Source organism: Nipponia nippon, unplaced genomic scaffold, assembly GCF_047370975.1.
Source record: "Nipponia nippon isolate SJK-2023a ecotype South Korea unplaced genomic scaffold, ASM4737097v1 scaffold_10, whole genome shotgun sequence".
In the NCBI taxonomy this organism is placed as follows: Eukaryota; Metazoa; Chordata; class Aves; order Pelecaniformes; family Threskiornithidae; genus Nipponia; species Nipponia nippon.
Window position 1 is genome coordinate 14,329,109 of NW_028262291.1, and position 20,371 is coordinate 14,349,479.

General features: G+C 33.1%; 1 protein-coding gene across 2 annotated transcripts in view; it reads left to right on the forward strand.

Moving 5' to 3' along the window:
• PDE3B (phosphodiesterase 3B) overlaps window positions 1-19,047 on the forward strand; it is a 95,335-nt gene extending 76,288 nt beyond the window's left edge. For both annotated transcript variants that reach the window (XM_087745596.1, XM_009463141.2), the window contains 12 exons: window positions 2,336-2,442; window positions 4,748-4,958; window positions 5,511-5,584; window positions 6,102-6,205; window positions 6,986-7,120; window positions 9,278-9,389; window positions 10,121-10,234; window positions 12,901-13,100; window positions 14,892-15,095; window positions 15,500-15,661; window positions 17,073-17,322; window positions 17,658-19,047. In XM_087745596.1, coding sequence (XP_087601722.1) covers window positions 2,336-2,442; window positions 4,748-4,958; window positions 5,511-5,584; window positions 6,102-6,205; window positions 6,986-7,120; window positions 9,278-9,389; window positions 10,121-10,234; window positions 12,901-13,100; window positions 14,892-15,095; window positions 15,500-15,661; window positions 17,073-17,322; window positions 17,658-17,884 — 1,900 coding nt within the window. In that variant the 3' untranslated portion in view covers window positions 17,885-19,047. The remainder of the gene's footprint in view (window positions 1-2,335; window positions 2,443-4,747; window positions 4,959-5,510; window positions 5,585-6,101; window positions 6,206-6,985; window positions 7,121-9,277; window positions 9,390-10,120; window positions 10,235-12,900; window positions 13,101-14,891; window positions 15,096-15,499; window positions 15,662-17,072; window positions 17,323-17,657) is intronic.
• The last annotated feature ends 1,324 nt before the right edge of the window (window positions 19,048-20,371 follow it).

A 20,371-nucleotide genomic window follows, 5' to 3' on the forward strand; every position in this document is an offset into this window, starting at 1 on the left:
ATTTATAATAGATGCATTGTTTTTTTAAAGAAAATATGAGTTATGCTGATAACTGATAATTACTAGTAGTGGATGAAAGTTTATATACACACGTTCCATAATTTATTTATCAATCTTATATTTAATTTTAAAGTGAACCATTTAAATAATTGGCTTTTTCCCCTTGAATAAAATATGCTCTTCAAGTTCTTTCTTACATAATAAAACTTAATTGTGGTTTATGTATAAAATATAATTGAAGATGCTAATAGTAGCAGTAGTAGTAGTTTAAAGATTGTATTTTCATGCTGATTTGGTTATCCGTGTTTGAAAGAATTTCCCCTGTTATATCCACTGGAAATAACCGAAGAAACAGCTTTAAACTTACAAACCGTGGGACTTCAGTTTGAGGCTCAGCACTCCTGGTGCAGGCACAGCGTATGTTTACAGAGCGTTTCCTTACAGCTCCTACCAACCGAAGAACCTACTCAAGCTCACCCGATTAAAAGTAGCAATACGGAAAACACCCTTGCTCATACTCCATCACTTTTAAATTCTCTCTTGACCCTGATGAGTAGCACTTCTAGTTAGTTACATTCCCCTGCCCTGCTCCTGTCCGCCCCCATACAGCCCTAGAATATGTGTTTGCTTTTTTGTGGTTTGCATCCTGCCCTTCAGAGTTCTTGCCAACACTTGCACTGTCCCTGTCTCCTTGCATCTTCCAGTGATAGTTCTTATCAGGTTCCCTTTAACTTCTAACACATAATCATCTCAAAATCCCCCATGGATGCTTACCTTACAGATAAGGTTAGATGAAATAGCTGAACTGGCATAGCTGTTCCTGGTGCCAAAAGAGGCAGTCTTGCATTCCTAGAGCACTTTGTGCCGGTGGCTGTGGCTCTTGAGTCAGCCCTTTGAATGGACAGAAAAATAACAGCAATAAAAAGACAGTTTTTTCCTGCCTTGGGCATCTGATTCAGCCCAATGAAGGACCCAATGAATGTTAGAAGAGAAGCAAGGAGGAGCAGGCTAATAGTAAAAGGGGACAGTGAAACAGCAAACTGTTCACTAGGAGGAAAGCTTATCGAAAATCAAATTTTTTTTTTAACATACAATGACTGCTTTCAACTGAATTCTAGCTGAATTGAGAAAGATAAGATATTACATAGTGGTACAATAAATTAATATTACTACAAAATTTGATTTAATGTTCCAGAATTTTTTTCTATCCGTTCAGACAGTGTTCAAAAGCAGCTCTTGAGAGATGCTGTTTTACTTGCATGGAAATTCTTGATTTGGTTTCTCATTCAAACACTAGTTCAGGATGAACTGATCTTGCTTAATATTTAGTCTTCCTACACTAAATACTGTTGCAGCATTTTTATGTGCTTTAAAAGAATACATGTAAGCTGTGATAGCTAAACAGTGTACAAATAGTGAAAAGTTCAATCTATCCCAGTTGTCAACCCAGACATTTTTTTAAAGTTGACTAACATGTCAGCATCAGACTTCAGAAGAATAAATCTGCATTTACACTTTAACTCATTTTTTTTATATTTATATAGTTAAACAAATGATGGGAGATCAAGTATTATTTCTGTATTTTACTTTTGTTTGAAATCTGATTAAACAAGATTAAATCTGGTCTGGTAAATACAGTTTTCCCATACTGAAACGAAATAATTAGTTTTACATAAACCATTTTCACTTTAAAGTACATGTATACAGTTATTTTTAATTGCATATCACATTTTTGTTTACTAAAGGTAACACAGAATTGGAATTTTGGAGTGCAATTCCATGCATAGAACAGCAGATGGCATAATTCAACAATCGAATTTAACGATTTAGTTCCTGAAGTACAATATGACTTTATGTCAAAACCAGCTTTAGTTTTAAGATGATAACAAATAAAATGATTAATTAAATATGCAAAATTGATTTGAAAAGCAAGCTGTGGCTGTGTGAGATCGTAATGGTATTTCCAAAGTAACCAATCTTTTAAATGTTATCAGATCTGTTAGAAAATAGCTTGCTTTGTTAAGATGTTCAGGAAAAGTAAATAGCATGTTAGAAAGTAAAACCTATGGCACATGGTCTGAATATACTTATTGTATCATTTTTGGACTGCATAAACCTTTCTGTTGCTTTCACCCAGTACCCAGCAGTTTTTATTCCGTATAATTGACATATATTGTCTAGCTGATCTTGAATTTAACTTCTTTCTAGTACTCTCTTTTTCTTAAATGGTAGTGGACCTGTAACAGAACAGTCTGGCCATTTTATAAGCATTTTATTTAATAAAAATGGAAGACAAGGTAGGAAAGAAAAAAAATTCTTACTGTTTTATTTTCAGCCAAGGATCTCATTCAAATGGGTCTTTTGGTGCAAACTTGCTGACAATACCAAAACAAAGATCATCATCTATGACATTGACTCATCATATAGGTCCCAGGCGAGCAGGTAAGATCGTGCAATTTGTATAGCTTAGTGGCAGGATGTCAAGGTAGTAGTTAGTACATCGTGTATTACAATTGGGTTTTTTTCATGTAAATGTACTACTAAAATAATATCAGCACGTTGCATATATTTAAAAAATATTTTATTTTTAATCTGCTTCTAAGAATACTCAAAATTACAGTTAACATCAACTTTGTAGAAATCTCAACTATTCACCTAATGCTATGTAGCTGCAACGTGTTATGATGTTCAGTATGGCTGGTACCTGTTGAAAATTGCAACATTCACGTACATTAATAAGGGAATGTTTTTTTAGTAATTATGCTTTTTGTAATGGAACAGTGTCACTTAGACACTCCTAAATACCTGCTAGCTATCTGGGATGAATATTTAAACAAATTTTGGAAGGAGCTGGAGTAGATTTTATTCTAACACTGTCAGTGTAATAGTAGATGCTGTAACAGCAGTGCTGAAATAATGTGTATATCAGTTTTTCAGGTATTATAACTGGTCTGTTTGCCCATATTAAGTGAAAACTTGAAAACTACTTCTTTTGATATTTCTGCCTATACATTTTAGCATGATTTAAAAATAACAACCTGTCTAATTTTGTTTTATAGAAGTTTAAATATGCAGGTTGGATTGAGAGAGATGAATGCTTTTTTTTTTTTTAAAAAAAAAAAAAACCAAAACAAAACAACTCACCGGTTTTCTCTGTATTACTTATTGATGCTTTGATTGTTTCCGTTTCACTCTTCTGAACACCAAGAAACATGCCAACTCAGGTCACATCTGCACATAAACACATTGTTGCACATTTTCAATGATTCTATGTTCATAAAAAGCGGGGCTGCCTTCTGCACTTCTCTACTTTGAATCTTGTGGAAAATACAGAGCGCAATGATACGCATTAAAACCTGCTGAATGTGTACATGTAAAAAGGATGAAATTAAGTAACGAACATTAGAGTATTAATGTGTTTTAGTTCTGGAAAGGAGTTTACAAATTGCTTCTCAACTTTCCAGATCTTTCTTTGCAGCAGTGAAATGACATTTGCTTTCTAAAACTTCTGTCTCTGCACCTGGCAATGTGGACTTTGAAAAATCTTGTCTTTTACTGTAACAAAATGTAATTACATACTACTCTTAGGGTGTGTGAGTCAAGTCAGTGTAGCCTATGACACTGTTGGAAGTGTATAATCTATGCATTCCTTATTTAGGGGCAATACTGTATATTCTCTTAGTAATTTGTTATCAGGCACTGTACAGTCATAAAACTTATGATAGAGTTTTTGCTTCATAGTTTGCAGCAGAATAAGTGATTCAGATTTGGAAAGTCCACAGAATGCCTCATTATTTTGCTCACGGGCACTTTATTCTTTTTGATAAAAGTATGTTTTCAATGGCTATAACTTACCTTGGACACTTGTAGATAACCTGTCTTTTGTATATTTTCATAAGGGAAAGAAATGATGTTTTGTCTTAATGCAAAATTTTATTGTAAATTCATGTTAGGCACAGAGTAGCCAAAGTCCAGATTTACCAGCTTTCTTTCCTAGATTTCACAGACAGAAGCCTGAAGTAAACCCTAGCTTACTGTTTGAACAGGAATGGGGAATTTCATGGACCTGAGGAAGATGGAGTTGTTTGTTTTTTTGTTTTCTATCTCTAATTACGCATGAGCAAACTTTAGATTTTTTTTTTTTTTTTTTCCAATGGCTTATCAGGCAGATTTAGATAGATCATCATGCCAATAAATAAATAAATTGTCAAAAAAGGCCATTATCTGCCCACTTTAATCCCTTGCTTCAAAAATATGATTACAAAATTTTGGGGTTTTACTTTGTTTTAAAAATGTCTCAAGTATATTTTTTCATTATTGCAAAACAATGAGGTAAAAGATTTTTGTCTAAGTCAGTTATCAACAGTGAATTGTTTTTGATGATTTTTTTTCTGGAAAATTTAAAAAACCAGTCCTGAATCAGAAAGGAATATGGAAAGTTTCAGCTACTGATTAAATTTTGTCAAAGTTAAAAACAAAACCAAGCCTCTGAAAGCCAGATATTATAACACGTTACATAGTTTGCCCACTCAGATGTGTAGCCTGTACTGCTGCATAGTTGTAGACCTCAAAACTTGGAATAGATCTAGCTACTTTATATGTGTTTAACTGTGTGAACTCTACACTGTGTTTTGAAAACTTGCACTTTCTTTACAATTTATAAAGGTTCTTGTCATTTAATTTCAGTCTTTCTAAATGGTAATGTTTTTATTGTAATCCGAACCCCATGTAATGTTTGTTTTGGAAGGTGCTTCTCCTGGCCTGAGTCCTGTGGGTTCACCTAGTCATGGATCTGTCTCCAGTGGGGCTTTCAGCAGCTGGTCACCTGTAGAATTTCCTGATACTGCTGATTTTCTTACAAAACCAAGCATTAATTTACATAAGCCTCCAGGATACACATTTAGTTCTCCAGATTTTCACCAACAAGTTAAAACACCTGTAGGTTATATGTGTAGCAGGTACTGTAAACTCTGTTACATTTTTAGTAACTTCATAGGCATTGAAAAGAATACAATTAAAATGGAAAAATATAACAAGACCTATACATCTACTAGTATTGAAAAAAAGGCATGTGATCTCATAATAATCTGTAACTGTATTATCCAGGGGATACTAACGAATGCTGTATGTATGCCATTGATTTGAAATGGCTCATCCTTGAAAGCAGCAGTTATTGTAGAGTAACAATATTTTACATATTTTTAGAAAGGGAGGACTTCCTACCTGGGAATTGAATTCTGTATTTCTCAATACTTTCTAAATAATTAGCTCTACTTTATTAATTCATGGAGGTGAGTCCAGGGGACGTGATGGTTGATTATTTTCTAAGTACAGACTAAATCTGTATGTGCCAAATTTAGGAGAAAATAATAAGGTCACTTGGTGGAGAAACGTTCAAAAGCATGCCTTTTTAAGAAAAGTAATTTGCAGGTATTTTTCAGTACAACACAGGAGTAGCAAAAGACGACAATTACTGAATGTTGTAAATGTTTTTCATGTATTTCTGTAAGCTGTGGACGTCAGATACTCAAGCCTGTTCCAACACCAGAACCAGAATTTGCAGAATATAAAGACAGAAAATCAGGTGGGATTTCAAAATAAACAAAAATTTCATATCAACTTGCTTTTAAAAAAAAAAAAGTGAAATTTTTATACTTCTACATGAAATTTTTCCTATAGTTTAAGTAACTCATATGCATGTATTTTAGTCTAGTTTGTGGCTTAGGTTAATCAAGATAATCTAAAATATTGCCTGCTTCAGAGTAAAGATTTTATAATAGGCTTCCACTCATAGCTTTATTGTTCTGTACTCCATATATCAAACAAGTTCTCTGCCATCTCAACTAAACTAATCACCGAACCAATTTTTGCAAGTAAAAAGTTATGCTTCTAGCTTTTCTCAATCTTCAAATAGGTTTTGTCTAATAAACTTTGTCCTTTACAACTTTTTTGTTGTTAAATTCTTAAATAAAAATGGTTTAGAAACAAGCTATTACTTATATTTCTGTGAAGAATCTGTATGATCAGTTCAAGAATTATTAGACACTAGTAATTTACAAATAAATTATTGATATAATATTTATATATGTATTTTCTTTAAGGTGAAATTGGAAGTGCTAGTGTTTCAAAAGAATCTTTCCACCATACAGAGAAGAAAAAAGATGAAAGGAAGGAAATGATTGATCAAGCACAAAATAATCTGCTTGTAAGCATGTAATTGCAAACAAACTTGCAATAACTTTTATCAATACAGTATTTCTTTATAATTTCTAAAATGCTGTAAAGAGGTCTTTGCATTGCTAAGAATTGTAATTTCTGGAGGGAAATGGTGCATTGTTGGAATTCAAATTTTCATTTAACAATTGTGTATTTCCAGCTTGCATAAATTTCACTAGCAAATTACAAGAAAGGTGGAGATTGTATTAATTTTTGTTGATCAAAATTAATTTGTGTAGGTTTAATGTTGATAGTATGCTCAAACACTGATTGACTAGTATTTTCTCTTGGAAGAATATGAAAGATGCAGCAGCTTCAGTGAGACTTACAAATGAATGTTCGTACAGTGCAGTATATTGGAAGTGCAGGGAGACAAATGGTTTAAGCTTTACTAACATTTTGGGTTTATACATCAATTTTTTTAAAGCTGGCTCAATTAATGAACTGTTAAAGCTCAGTAAATGTTTTGTTAGCCTATGCATATTTTTGCTTTGTTTTATTAACTCATCTTGTTTAAAAAGAAATAAGGATGACAATTTAGCACCATCTCAGAAAGCCCTGGAATCTGCCACTACAAAATATGAAAAGTCAAGCCCTTAACTGTGCTATTTGTATTATTGATTTATGATTTTCTCATAGTTGTAGTTACAGCACCATTCAATAAGTTCAATAATGATTTATCATTTTCATGGCTTTTTTTGCCAATAAAACTGACAAATTAGTTTTCATTGTTATTTTAGAGGTGATAAAGTATCTTACTCTCATACAGGTGGAGCAGAGTCCTACATTAGAAACAATGTTATTAGACCATGATTCACTAATGGAGAAGATGAACAATTGGAATTTCCAAATTTTTGACCTTGTACAAGAAATGGGAGACCAGTCTGGAAAGATCCTTAGCCAGGTTTGTTGTCTTTTATTATATGAGGGAGAGTGTGTAAAGCTGTTGTGCTTATCTGTTTTATTTAAACCGTGAAGAAGTTTTGTGGTCAACATATATATGAATACTAAATTGAAAAGTAGAAATACCATTTCTCTTGTACTCCATCTCATTGTAAACCATAAAAAGTGATTTATCTATAGACAACTTGCTCCAAATTTTCTGAATTTTATTCTCAATGTAAAAATAGGTTAGATTCACACTCACTAGGTTTTGTAGTAATATGCCATTTCCTATGAAAAATTGTCTCCTGCTTTCAGAATTACTACCTTGTTTGTCAACCATTTCTTTTTTCTTTATTTCAGTAAAGTATTTCTGCCAGAGCTACACCTGTGGGGGAAGAGAAGTGATCTTTTAGGCAGTCTTTTGCCTCTTGATCCTACAAACAATGGGATTTTTTTTCCATGCTGCTTTCTGCATGTAGTATCCCTTTTATCTCTTTCTGACTTATTACTAAGCTCTTTCATGCAGTTTCATGTCATGCTGAAGCCAATCTACTGGCAGGTGCAGAAGTATGATCCTGTTTGCTCTTCCGCAGCCTCTCCCGTTCATCAGTGTTATCTGAAAGCTTCTGTCTCTTTCTTTATACTGGATTTAGCAATTATAGAACTATAGTATGAGCTGGATTTGCTTCTGATCTGACCACAAAATATTTTTATTGCCAGTACCTTAGTTTCCTACCCTGGAGTAGATTACATGTTACTCTTGTTCAAAGGTAGTGTTAGGAACAATCAGCTGGAGGGAAGGAAACAGGTTAGAAGCACTCAGGTACAGGTGGAACCATAGGCCTGCACCTATACTGAAGATGGGAAAAAAGAATGTGGATAATTTCATTTTTGTCATTAGACACTATCTTTTCTTTCATAACACACAATATTCTGGTATTGTTTTAAATCTTCAATTAGTCGTGTTTCATCAAATGTTTTCAGGTCTTTTGTTACTGCAGTTAGTGACAACTGTTAATGTACAGAGTAGAATGCCACAATCCACTTTTGGGTGGTGTTTTTACTGTAGTATACTAGTACTCTGTGATCCACGTTAGCTTGCATTTCATTTTTATGCAATCTTGGGGATAGTTCAAACCTGTAAGTACTTAAGTGTGCAGGTTTCTACTTTACCAGAATTTCTGTATCAGTTCTTCCTGATATTGTATGTATGTGTACTACTTGTCCTTCTCCTCCTCCCACCCCAGTCCTTTTGTCTGTTGTGCTGTAAGCATCTGATACATATCTTACTTAAGAGCCAATTAAAAACTGTATTTTACCATCATCAGTTGTAAGGTTCTCAGATTGGGTATGTGGAAGGGGAATGGCTGGGACAGGTGGAAGGAGGGATGTCCCCTCAGTTTGCTCTAATGTTCCTTTGAACACCTTCCACACTTCAGAACTTACTCTTTCTCTCAAGTGTCTGGGAAAGAAGTGACAAAAATGAATAGCAGTGATTTGTTTTGAAAAGCTTTCTTAATATTTGCAGTCTTATGGGGGGTTAGGTCTTTGTGTCATTAAGTTCTATTTGCAAACCATAATATATTTGCACAGTATATAAATGTGTGGGTGTTCTGAGTACGTTTTTGAAATATTTTTTCATTTACCAGCTAGCTTTGTTAAAAATACCCAAGATAAGTCATAATGAATAAAAGAAATAGGATTTCTTTGCCACAGTCTCAAAAATAAACGCGATGCTGTGGTTTTATCTTTTTTTTTTTTTATATTAATGGCTCTGCTATTATAGTTAAGTAATTTGAATTTTTGAATAATAAGTAAGAATATAGATTTCTTTTTTTAGTTCACTAATGGAATAAAGCAGGAGTTCTTTAACATTATGAAAATTTTGGAGAATATTTTTTAAAATAATCAGTTGTGCATAGAATTGATCAGTACAGAAATAAAAGCTTTTACTATTCTGTATTGGAGAGGTTGATTAAAATCCACATTTTTGTGCTAAAAAAATCATTAAACGTATCTGTGACAATAGCTTTCAGATAATCTTTAATGGAATTTCAGTAATTTCCATCTCTATCAGCAAGCAAAATTTTAAAAACAGGAATAGTTTTAAAGTTGAAAGAGGAGAATATGCTTAGGTGTATTTTTCAGACTAAAATTCATTTTAATATGTATTTAGGTAACTTATACCTTGTTTCAAGACACTGGTCTGTTTGAAATTTTCAAAATCCCAACTCAAGAATTCATGAATTACTTCCGTGCACTAGAAGATGGCTACCGAGATATTCCTTGTAAGTACTATTAGATTACATATGTTTTTCTTTATTAGTGTATTAGTTTAATGTTTAATACAGGGCAGACAATGTCTGAACTTAGTATATTTTTAATTAATACATTTGTCAGAATTTAGAGCTGATGTAATGAATTGCAGCAAAAAATTGGTGGACTCCAAAACTGAATTTGTTAATATGTAGGTTGAATATAATCTTAAAGAATTTGAGTGGTTGAATCAAACATACTGAAGTCAATGGGAGAATATTTGTTGACTTAACAGAAATTTGGTTTAGGCCCATAATTGAATAATAAGAAAATATAGAATTTTGACAGTAATTATTCATCTTGCTATTTAGGGCAGCCAAATGTATTGGAAAACAAAGCAAAACACCCCCCCCACCCCCCACACCCCATATCACAGATGTTTGCACCAACCCAGGCGCTTGTAGGTATCAGATTGGAAGCAATGCTAGTGGCTCACCATCACTGATTTAAAAGGCTACTTCATCCCTTCCTGACTCTCAGGTAGAATGAAGTATGTTTAGAGGATGTTTGATGTTTATCTAACTTGTTTCTTAAAAACGTTCAGTGATATAGCCTCTACTAACAGTTTAAATTCAATTTTTTCTTTATATTTAATCAAAATCTCCCTTGTAGTAAATGTGATACATTACATTTCTTTTTTTCCTTTTGTTCCTTTTGATTGTATTTCAGATAATGGTTTTGATTATATTTTGATAATTTTCAGATCACAATCGTATACATGCCACAGATGTTCTTCATGCAGTATGGTATCTGACAACGCGGCCCATTCCTGGATTTCAGCAAATTCATAATGAGCATATAATGGAAAGTGATATGGGTATGTATTCACATAGGTGGTTGTTTTTTTTCTTTTGCTGTATGAATGTTTTAATGAAACTACAATAGTTAGAACAAATTACTCTGGAAGAAAATATCTAGTTATTCTTGTCACTCAAATATTTTTTTGTATTTTAACATAAGGCAGTAGAAATATCACAGTGTTAGTACACACCATTCAGAAATATCATGCAGTAGATTTTTTAGAAAAATGATTAGATGAGTAGTGGTTAGTTTGTTAGCCAAGAATACAGGTTCACTTAATAAGTTTTCTATGCTGAATGAAACCTCTGTATGCTGCTACAGTCAGCATATTTTTAGCATTTGAAATACATTAGACTAATATTTCTTAACTTTATTGGGGAATTAAATAGACCAAGGAAAAAATACCAAAGTAAAAGTATTTAACTTAATTGAAGTTCTCCTTAATGTTTTTTGTGTAAAAAATTAGTATTTTAGGATTCTGTATTAGATATCGCATGCAGACATTCAGGCATTGAAGTGAGTAGCCTAACAATAATTGCATAAGAGCATCCCTGAAAGAGAAATAAAGACTTCAAATTCAAATTTTTGCTAAGTTTGGCGCCAGATTCACATGACATTAGTTCTAATGAAGTTTGCTTTTGTGTTGTCTGTGACTTCATGGAATTAACTTTTAAATTTAGATTTGTAGTTTTTACAAAAAATATATACTGTAAGTAAAGTATAATTATTCTAAATATACACTTTTATACTCAAATGTATGTATTTAAGAAAAATAAAATGGGGAAATCAAGCACTATCTAAGAACTCTGCTTTATATATGCAGTAAAAACAGACAAGATGCAAGTCATGCGACTTTTAAAGGGCTGTAATTTTAAGAAGCAATTTGTGAACTGTACAGAACATCATACAGTATATGTTATTTCTTCCTTACTAATTAGCCCTTCTGCTGTCACCTTTCTCTTTTTTCCAAGTTTGTCCATATCCACTGATTGCACCCTATTAAGTTTTCTTCAAGTGTTAAAAGGGTTGGGACTGGAGACTTGACTGCAGGAAAGAAAAATGATAAAAATCCTTTTGTTTCCCTTTACAAAAAAGTGAAATTAAAATAAGAAATTATAGTCTTATTGCTTTGGAGCTCTTCCAGTATAAATGTTACTAGGATTTTTATTCCTCGCTTATTCTATTAAGGCAAAAGAGACCCTTTTTATTATGCAGTGATGAAATAAGTACTATTGCTTTTTTTTTTTTTTATTTTAAGTGACTTTGTCCAGGGGAAAGAGGAGAATAAAACTGTGAATCTACTTATCATGCAAATATTTCTAACTTAATGGGTTCAGTTCCTTTCGGAGTAGTTTCTACTGTCCCCCGAGCTTTTCCTATAGGTCTTCAAGTTCAAGAAATGGGCAAATTATAGAAATACTAAGGGAAATGCTGATTGATCCTTTCTTGGCCTTATTGAGGTTGGAGAGAAACGGTAGAATGCTCTTTTAGTGCTGTCGTTTTAAGAAGCAAATGAAATTCCAGGTCTGCATAACAGCAGGAGGTCTTTAGCAGCATGACAGTAAGGGGAAGGCAAAGAAGTGACAGTGACCTTTACAGTAATATGTAACCACTGGTATCCATGTGGATTTTCCAAGATCTGTAGTTTGGACTCTGAAATGTACATTTTTTCTAGTTTTTCTCCTTCTCTTCATCCCCTTCCATGGAACAAATACCTGCAAGTGCATTTTAATAATTAAAAGCTTAGATTGTTATGGTTGCTTTCTAATCTAAATGACAAGTCTACCGCAATCAAGAGGCGTAGACTAGACGGCCAGTGTCCTTTGTTCCATTAGATTGCCTTCTGTGCTTGCTGAAACATTCCTCTGAACCAGCCTTCTGCAGCACGAATGCACTGTAGCTACAAAGAGTGACTTCCTGTTCTATGTCTTCTAAGGCACCATAGAGTTTCAAGGACCAAAGCAAATCTTTTCTTCCTTCCTCTCCTCTTCCCCTGAGGGCAATGTGTGTGGATATGTGCCCCACAAATATTGCCAAAAGTGTAAAATCTACATTTCTTTTTCTAAAATTTTGTGGCAAGAGTGAGCTCTGACTGTGGTGAATTAAAAATATTTCTTTCCTGATTATGACTGTTCAAAGCTCTTCTGAAAGTCTCCTTTATTTGTGTGAATGATAGTTATCCCTCAGCATTGTAATGGGAAATCTTGTCCGAAAAAACGGATCCTGGGGTATATCTGTATGTAGTACTAGGTAAAGCATGGGTTTTAGAACAGGAACATTCCGCTTTCCAGTTTTGGGACACTTCTTACAGGCTCCACAATGTCCTGTAGGATTTTGCCCTCCTTGTGTAATGTCATGAAACAGCTAAAGCTTTTTATATATTTGTAAGACTGCATCTACCCTTTTGGACAACCCGTGTGGTGATGACGAATTTACGACTTACTGGCATTTCAACTTTTCTTCAAAATTGCTGGTTTATCTATAAACAATAGTATGACTTTTTTTTTTTTTTTTAAAGTATAAGTCTTTCTTTGCCAGTTATTCAGCTCCACAATTACAAGGATAACTATATTAAGATTATGTTTGCAATACTACCTGGCTGAGTCATTTCAAATGTATTAAAAATATGAATGAAATAATGTTCTAAAAAATATTTTATTTTTATATTTTCAATTTTCTTAGATGAAGCCAGTGGTATTGCTCCTGTTCAAGTCAGCTATATTTCTTCAAAAAGTTGTTCTATTGCTGATGACAGTTATGGTTGTCTGGCATCAAACATTCCTGCTTTGGAATTGATGGCTTTATATGTAGCAGCTGCCATGCATGATTATGATCATCCTGGTCGTACAAATGCTTTTCTAGTAGCTACGAATGCACCTCAGGTAAGAAATTCTTTAACCAGAAAATTGTCTGTATCTGAAATCAGAATAATGAAAATTTTTCTCTTCTATATCCATGCAGTGTATACCCTACTATCCCTATCCAACGCTAGCCTGTTTAGGATCATTTGCCTGATTTGAGAAATGGCGAAATTAATTTGTACTTAACTTGTGTAATACTTCTTTTTTCCCCTGATAAATTCCAGTGTGTCTTGTACATATTGGTTATGTATGTGTGTAAAAATAATTTTCATTTTACAAAATTAAAAATAATAACATAAATCAATGCAGATTAGAGTAAAAGATTATTTCATAAAGAGCTGGTCCTAGGACTGTCTAAGCAGCTAATTCATAGATACTTTACATTTTGGGAGTCCTCTGAAATCATAGTGGTGACTCCAATTACTGTAAAAAACACAGGTTCCTCTAATAGTCCAATTAACTGCATCGCCTAATCTCTGTAGTCCTTTTATGGTAAATAGCCATTACCTTTAAGGGAGGGAGAGTAAAATAAAAGCAAGGATGCTTTGCTGATTTCTTATCTCCTGTATTCAACTTTGTTGTTAGAACAGAGAGTAGAAAGAAAGGAGATGCTGTGCTCTTCAGGGTCTAAAAGGCTAAGACGAAAGAGGTGAAGGAGAGTAAAGCTAAACAAAATAGCGGATAGGAAAAAGAAAGGTGGGGCAGGGAAGAATTGGAAGGAAAAGCACTGAAGATGCCTAAACCACATGGTGAAATATTTTTATCTAAAGAGTGGAATATTATCTGGGGAAGAATATTTATGATGGCTATTTGGGTCTCTCTTAATAAGTTAGAGACGAGAAACTTTAATAATATTGACAACAACATCAACAATAATAATAGTAAATCAGAAACCAATACAACTTGTCAGGAGATGGAGACTTTAAAAGTGAACTTTCTGGTCAGTTTTCAACAATTCCTTATAAAAGTTTAGGATGTAGGCAGTTATGTATTTCTGCTGAAAACAGTATACAAGGAAGAATAAAAACAAACACCACAGACATTCATCTCCAATTCTCAAACACGTACACATTCATTTTGCTAATGATCTCTTCCTTTCCTCAAAACATGAAGATTATTTTTGCAGTTTTCTAAAGAATTTTTTTTCAGGTCCTATTTAATCTATATTCAATTAATTGTTTTCTAGGATGTTTTGTATAAGCACAGGAGTTGTGAGTAAAATCTACTACTGTTTTAATATTTTAGTTAACTCATTTGCAGTTAAAATGTATTCAGCAGCAGCATTTAGCACATTGAAAACTAGTGATACTCCACGCCATTTTGCATTAACCGCAGTTCTTGTATGCTTTGGAGTTCTTTTTGTGTTTTTTTTTAAACAATCCAGGAATTAAGAGGAATTAAAAGCATATACTTAGATCTGGGTTTTGGTTTGAGTTTTTTCCTTTTTTTTTTTTTTTATGTCAGTGTGTGTATTCCACACATACTGCCCAAAGTGCAAAGTCTACGTTTTAAGTCGTTCGTGCCTACATTGTGAATGTAGATGTCACTAAGATATTGTAAAGGACTTTTAAGGAAAGAAAAAACTTTACTAATTGTATGGGTTTTTTGTTTCTCAACTGCCATTTTTGTTTCACTTTAACCCTCAAAACTAGAAGGCAAAACATAATTTCCAATAGTTGTTGTTTTTTTTTTTTTTAAAGTAAGACTTGTTTCTGACTAGCCCTTAAGCCTCAGAATGTTTAATTATAATTTTAAAACTTTACTCTGTCACTTATGATCCTTTTTTTTTTTTTTTTTTTTTTTTTCTTGTAGGCTGTTCTCTACAATGACAGATCAGTCTTAGAAAATCACCATGCTGCATCTGCTTGGAATCTTTTCTTATCACGACCAGAATACAACTTTTTATCAAATCTTGATCATGTAGAATTCAAGCGTTTTCGTTTCTTAGTGATTGAAGCAATCCTTGCCACAGATCTCAAGAAACATTTTGATTTCCTTGCAGAATTTAATGCCAAGGTTTGTTACGTTTTAGTGTCTACACTGAGCTGGTCATGATATACGGATGTTAGTGTTGCTACTCAGTAGTTTTTAGTATTAATAACTTGCATTTAAAGTTTTATATTATTTAAATTCAAGTTACCAAAAAAATGCAAATAGAGTATTTCCTTTGTACAAACCAATTGCAGATTGTTTTGTAGATTGCCTAATAAGCCTAGCAGATGTGACTTAGGGACCGACAGGAGACCTTGGTCATATCTCGCATTTCCATCTTCTGAGAGATAGTAAATGACTTTTTTTGACTATGTAAGACAAGAAGTGATATAGAAAAAATAATGAAAGTGTCTGTTGTGCAAAGCCTGGGAAAAAAAAAGATTGAATAGTTTTAACTTAATTTTTAAAAATGTATGTGCTCAACCCAGGTCAATGATATCAACAGTCATGGTATAGAATGGAGCAATGAAAATGATCGCCTACTGGCCTGTCAAATATGCATCAAACTGGCAGATATTAATGGCCCAGCAAAAGTTAGAGAGCTGCATCTGAAATGGACAGAAGGCATTGTTAATGAATTTTATGAACAGGTGGGTATGGAAAGTGTAATTTACTCTTTTTTAATGACAGGCAGATGATCAATTCTTTGCATTACCAAATGTATAACTAAATTAAAGATTATTCCTTGTATTAAATCTTCAGGTAAGGTGTTTCCATCTTCTCTTTCTGAATACTGAAAATTTATTTTTATAGGTAGCGTGCTAAAATAACCTTTTACTTCCTATCAATTGTGTTAGAAGCTTGAAAACAAGCTCCCTGCCAATGTTGTCCATTTTTTAGATATTAGTTTATTTTCTTTCAGGTTTTTTTTTTTTAGGATGATGTTGATAAACCAAAATAACTTCTTCCACTTTGGGGAGTTAAGTTCACTGGTATGTTTCCAGTTCAAAGAGAATGTACAGAATCCATACGACTGAAAATGTATATTCAGCTTTAGTGCAAAGACAGAGGATATTTCAAAACTTTCAAAATTAAATATTAAAAAAACACATTAGTAACTAACAGTATTAAAATGTAAATAAGATTTTTACAGTGAAACTTTGATAAATAATCCTGTCAAGACTAACAGGAAAGAAGTCTGAAAATGTGTTGCCTATTTTTACATTTACACCTTCTGTAAGCCCCCAAAATACATTCTACATTTCTACTCTTTTATTTTTCTGTAGTCAGCTTTCTGAGGAGTTACCTATTTATGAGGCAACAACCAAGGATTGAAAAATATTTCTCAAACTAGGAAGTTTTTTCAAACTAGAAAAGTAAACAACAAAATCACTTGGGAGATTTAAGCAATAGCAATAATAATCTGAAGTGCTTACACTTACTGTAAGACCTTAGTATTCTGAGTTGCTCCTTTAGGAAAAACTTTTTCATAAAACTATCAGGTCCACAGAAGTGCTGACATAAATGATTATAACTCCGAGTTGTGTATGAGCAACTGTTCAATTTTTTCTTCTCCAATTTGTAAAATGGGAAAAAACTCAAAACAAACCACTTTATTTTGGATATTATAGTTCATTTCATTCTTCTATGACTTTTGAGGGAAGCCATTTACCAGAATGCCTTACTCTAGGTGATTACTTTCCCATTTTCTCTGTTCATCAGCTCAGCAATTGAAGTCAAATCTCTGCCTACCCTGAAGCTGTCCTGTAGAGGCAGAGGAATAGCAGCCCCAGTAGAACTAGGTCTCCATCCACGCATTAGGGTATCTCGCAGCAAAGCTGAAGGGAGGATTATGGGCTATTCAAGTCTGACCCGTAATGTGTCTTTATTTTAAATTGGCCTGATTACGTTTTCCTTCACTTAGTCTATACTATTATTGCCTCTAGTGAAAAGATACAATCCATGTGATGTTTACTTGTTTCCTTAAAAGTAATCTTCAAAATAAAAATTTGAAGTTAATTTTGTGAGAAGTTCTGTAATTTTTTTTCATTTCTTTTTCAGGGTGATGAAGAAGCAAGTCTTGGATTACCTATAAGCCCCTTCATGGATCGTTCTTCTCCACAGCTTGCAAAACTGCAAGAATCTTTCATCACTCATATAGTTGGCCCCCTTTGTAATTCCTATAATGCAGCTGGGTTGCTTCCAGGGCAATGGGTTGATGAAGAGGAGGAGGATACAGAAAGTACTGAAGATGATGATGGAGCACAGTTAGAGAGTGATGATGAAGAAATGGAAGATGATCTTATTTTAAGTAAGTTTCTGTATTTCAATTGGCACATATGGTTAACAGATTCAGACAGAGCAATGATGGTTGAAATTGTATAGTACAAATATTGTAGATTTTGCGATTATGCTGCTTCATAAATTTTACTCTTTTAATAAAATTTTTGTTAATACGAGGATACTTGCAATTTGAAACAGAAACTCATTGTTATCCTTTGCCATGTCACTATTTAAATATTCTGAATAAGCATCCATGGTTTTTGCTTAAATTTACATCTCTCTTACAACGTGCCATTGGTTTTATATATGTAAAATACAATTATTTTTAATCTCAAACAATTAAATGTGCTTATAATTTTACAGAAGCTCAAAGAAAAAAAGGTAGACGAATATTTTGCCAGCTAATACACCATCTCAGTGAAAATCACAAAATATGGAAGAAAGTGATTGAAGAGGAAGAAAAAAATAAAGCTGAAGGAGCTAAACTGCTGACTGAGATCTCATCTTTACCTCAAGCAGATGAAATTCAGGTTATTGAGGAAGCTGATGAAGAAGATGAGCGACAACTAGGAGAAGACAAAACATGCTAAGAAAACTTCAGTGGTGTCCAGTATGATGATAGCCTATTTTTTTTCCACTGTGCTGACTTTAGCCTGACACAGTTCACATAAAATTGAAAGGCCTTAATACTGTGAGAGGATTCTTTCTACTCTAGTGGAATCCCACTCCTATGCACTTTCGCCACACAGAGTATGAAACTTTATTCAAATATTGAGTATTGTATACCCTGATGCAAAGTTCTTTATGCCTTAGTTGGTATAAAATATCCTGATATAATGCTGCCTTGCTGAATATGGAACTCTTATTTTCCTTGAGGTACCTGCAATTTTTAAAAACATTCAGTGACTTCAATTACCAAAGTGGCAAGAACTTTTTGCTAATAAGGAAATGTGGGATGAATCCTAATATTGTTTTGAGTTGTTTATTTCATGTTATTTTTGAACATGAATAAGAAAAAGTCTGTGCCTATATGAAAACTATGTTACCGTTGCAGTGCAAGCCTGTTGTGGGGTGTCTACTTAGTGCAGTAGTGTGCTTAATGTAGTCATCTCAGAGCAACTGTTCAAGGACTGTGACAGAAATGCTGAATTCTGATATTTGTGGTTTAAAAAAGAAAAAAAAAAATCCAGGTGCATCTATTTCTGATGCTTTTTATTATTGTGCATAATCTGATGTTTTATTTTTGCAGAAAATATTCAGGTTTGCAGTGGGTGTTCATGATAATTCATTGAATACAAGGCCATTATTATCTGTTGCCTTGCTGTTTTGTGGTAGAACATTAAAAACCTGTTCAGCTACTTAAATTATTAAGGAATTTTATTCTTTTAGTCATAATGCTATATTTCCTGCCCTTACTCAGGTTCCTGTTTAAAAACAAGTCGACCACATCATAATTTTTATCTTGCACCGATTTCTGGAAGTAAATTTTAAGGAAATAAGATCGTATTTCATTTATTCTTTGTATGTAAAACTTTAGGAGAATTAAAGATTTTTTTAAAAAAAAAAAAGACATAAACTACTGTTTCAAAATGGCTAGTGTATTTTAATGTGCCCCACATCTTTTCTCCCATCACAGACATAACTTATATTGCCTTCAAGTTTGATGTACATCCTGAAATATACATATGGAAAGCAGAACATGAAAACTTCGCGTAAAGCCTAATAATAAGATAAACATCACTGTACTATATTACATTTTAGATTGTTGAGTTTTTAAATAAGAAACTTAAGACATTCCACACAAATGTGTTTTTTAGGAACACTGCCATTGTTAGTCTAATACAAAACAAAACACCCCCCCCCCTAAATTAGGCTACAAGTATGTAAGCAAGCCACAAATAAAGCTAGTTTTAAAAGTGCACCTTTTAGTACTAAACATTTATATGTTGTGCAGTTGAATTGAATGCAAACAAATGCACACGTGTGCAAGTTGCTAAATGTATCTTAGCATATTTGTGTTTACATTTACATCAGTTGACTTGAAAAAAGGTAACATTCCTAAGATAACCTTGTGTAAATTGTATTGCACTATTTTACATAAACAAATTTTTATTCTGCTCTTTGATTGGCCAGTTTAAATAACTGAAAGGAATTATTTTTTTATTTTCCACTAATAACTTTTTGTTGATCCATTTGGAAGACCACTGAGACGTGCTTTTGCTATTTTATATATTCAGTGCCAAATCCCCCTTTGCTGCCATTATTACTACCACTGCATTTTTTGTAACACAAGCAGTGTTAAAACCAGATAATTTCTGTCATTAATAAAATGTTGCACTATTGAAGCTGGCACTTATTGATCATTCACTTGTATTTTACATTTGTTGTTCATATATTTTCCTAACAGATAATTTGAAGACTACAGAAATTATGCTTGTTCAGTATGCTGTATTGTCAGCATTTGGTGTTTAGCCTATGTGTTTGTATATAAAAAAAATCACTTTAATACCGTTTAGTTTCATTTTGCTTTGACTGAAAAAAAAGATGCAAATGAGCTTGTCTAAAGTTACTGTTATATTATTTTACATTACAGTTTTCCATTTAGTTTCCTTTTAAAAATTGAGTATTAAAAAATAATATAAAGAAAAAATAAGAAGGTAAAAATAGCATTTTATCTTTTACTAAAGCATTGGCAGCATTTATATCTGGTGACAACTTTGCCAGCAACTTTCTTATCTCAGGTTTCCCTTAAACTCTTTAGAAATACTGAACCAATTTTTAAATTCAGAAACAAGCAGCAAACCTCAGTGTTTAATAAACTATTGCTAATATGTATTTCCAATTAGATATTTTCAAGTTACAATAGCTTGCTTCAAAGATATGTTTAAGTATGAATGTATTCAAAATCCACCTTAAGATGTCTGTTATTTATGTATACATAATATGTGACTAACTGTTACTCTAAGAGCAAGGGGAAAAGAATGTACGAATGTCATCAAAGGTTGGTTCAGGGCATGTTTCAGAAGTGGATGTAACTGTAACTGACGGTGTCTCAGTCTTTCAAAAACAGTAATGGC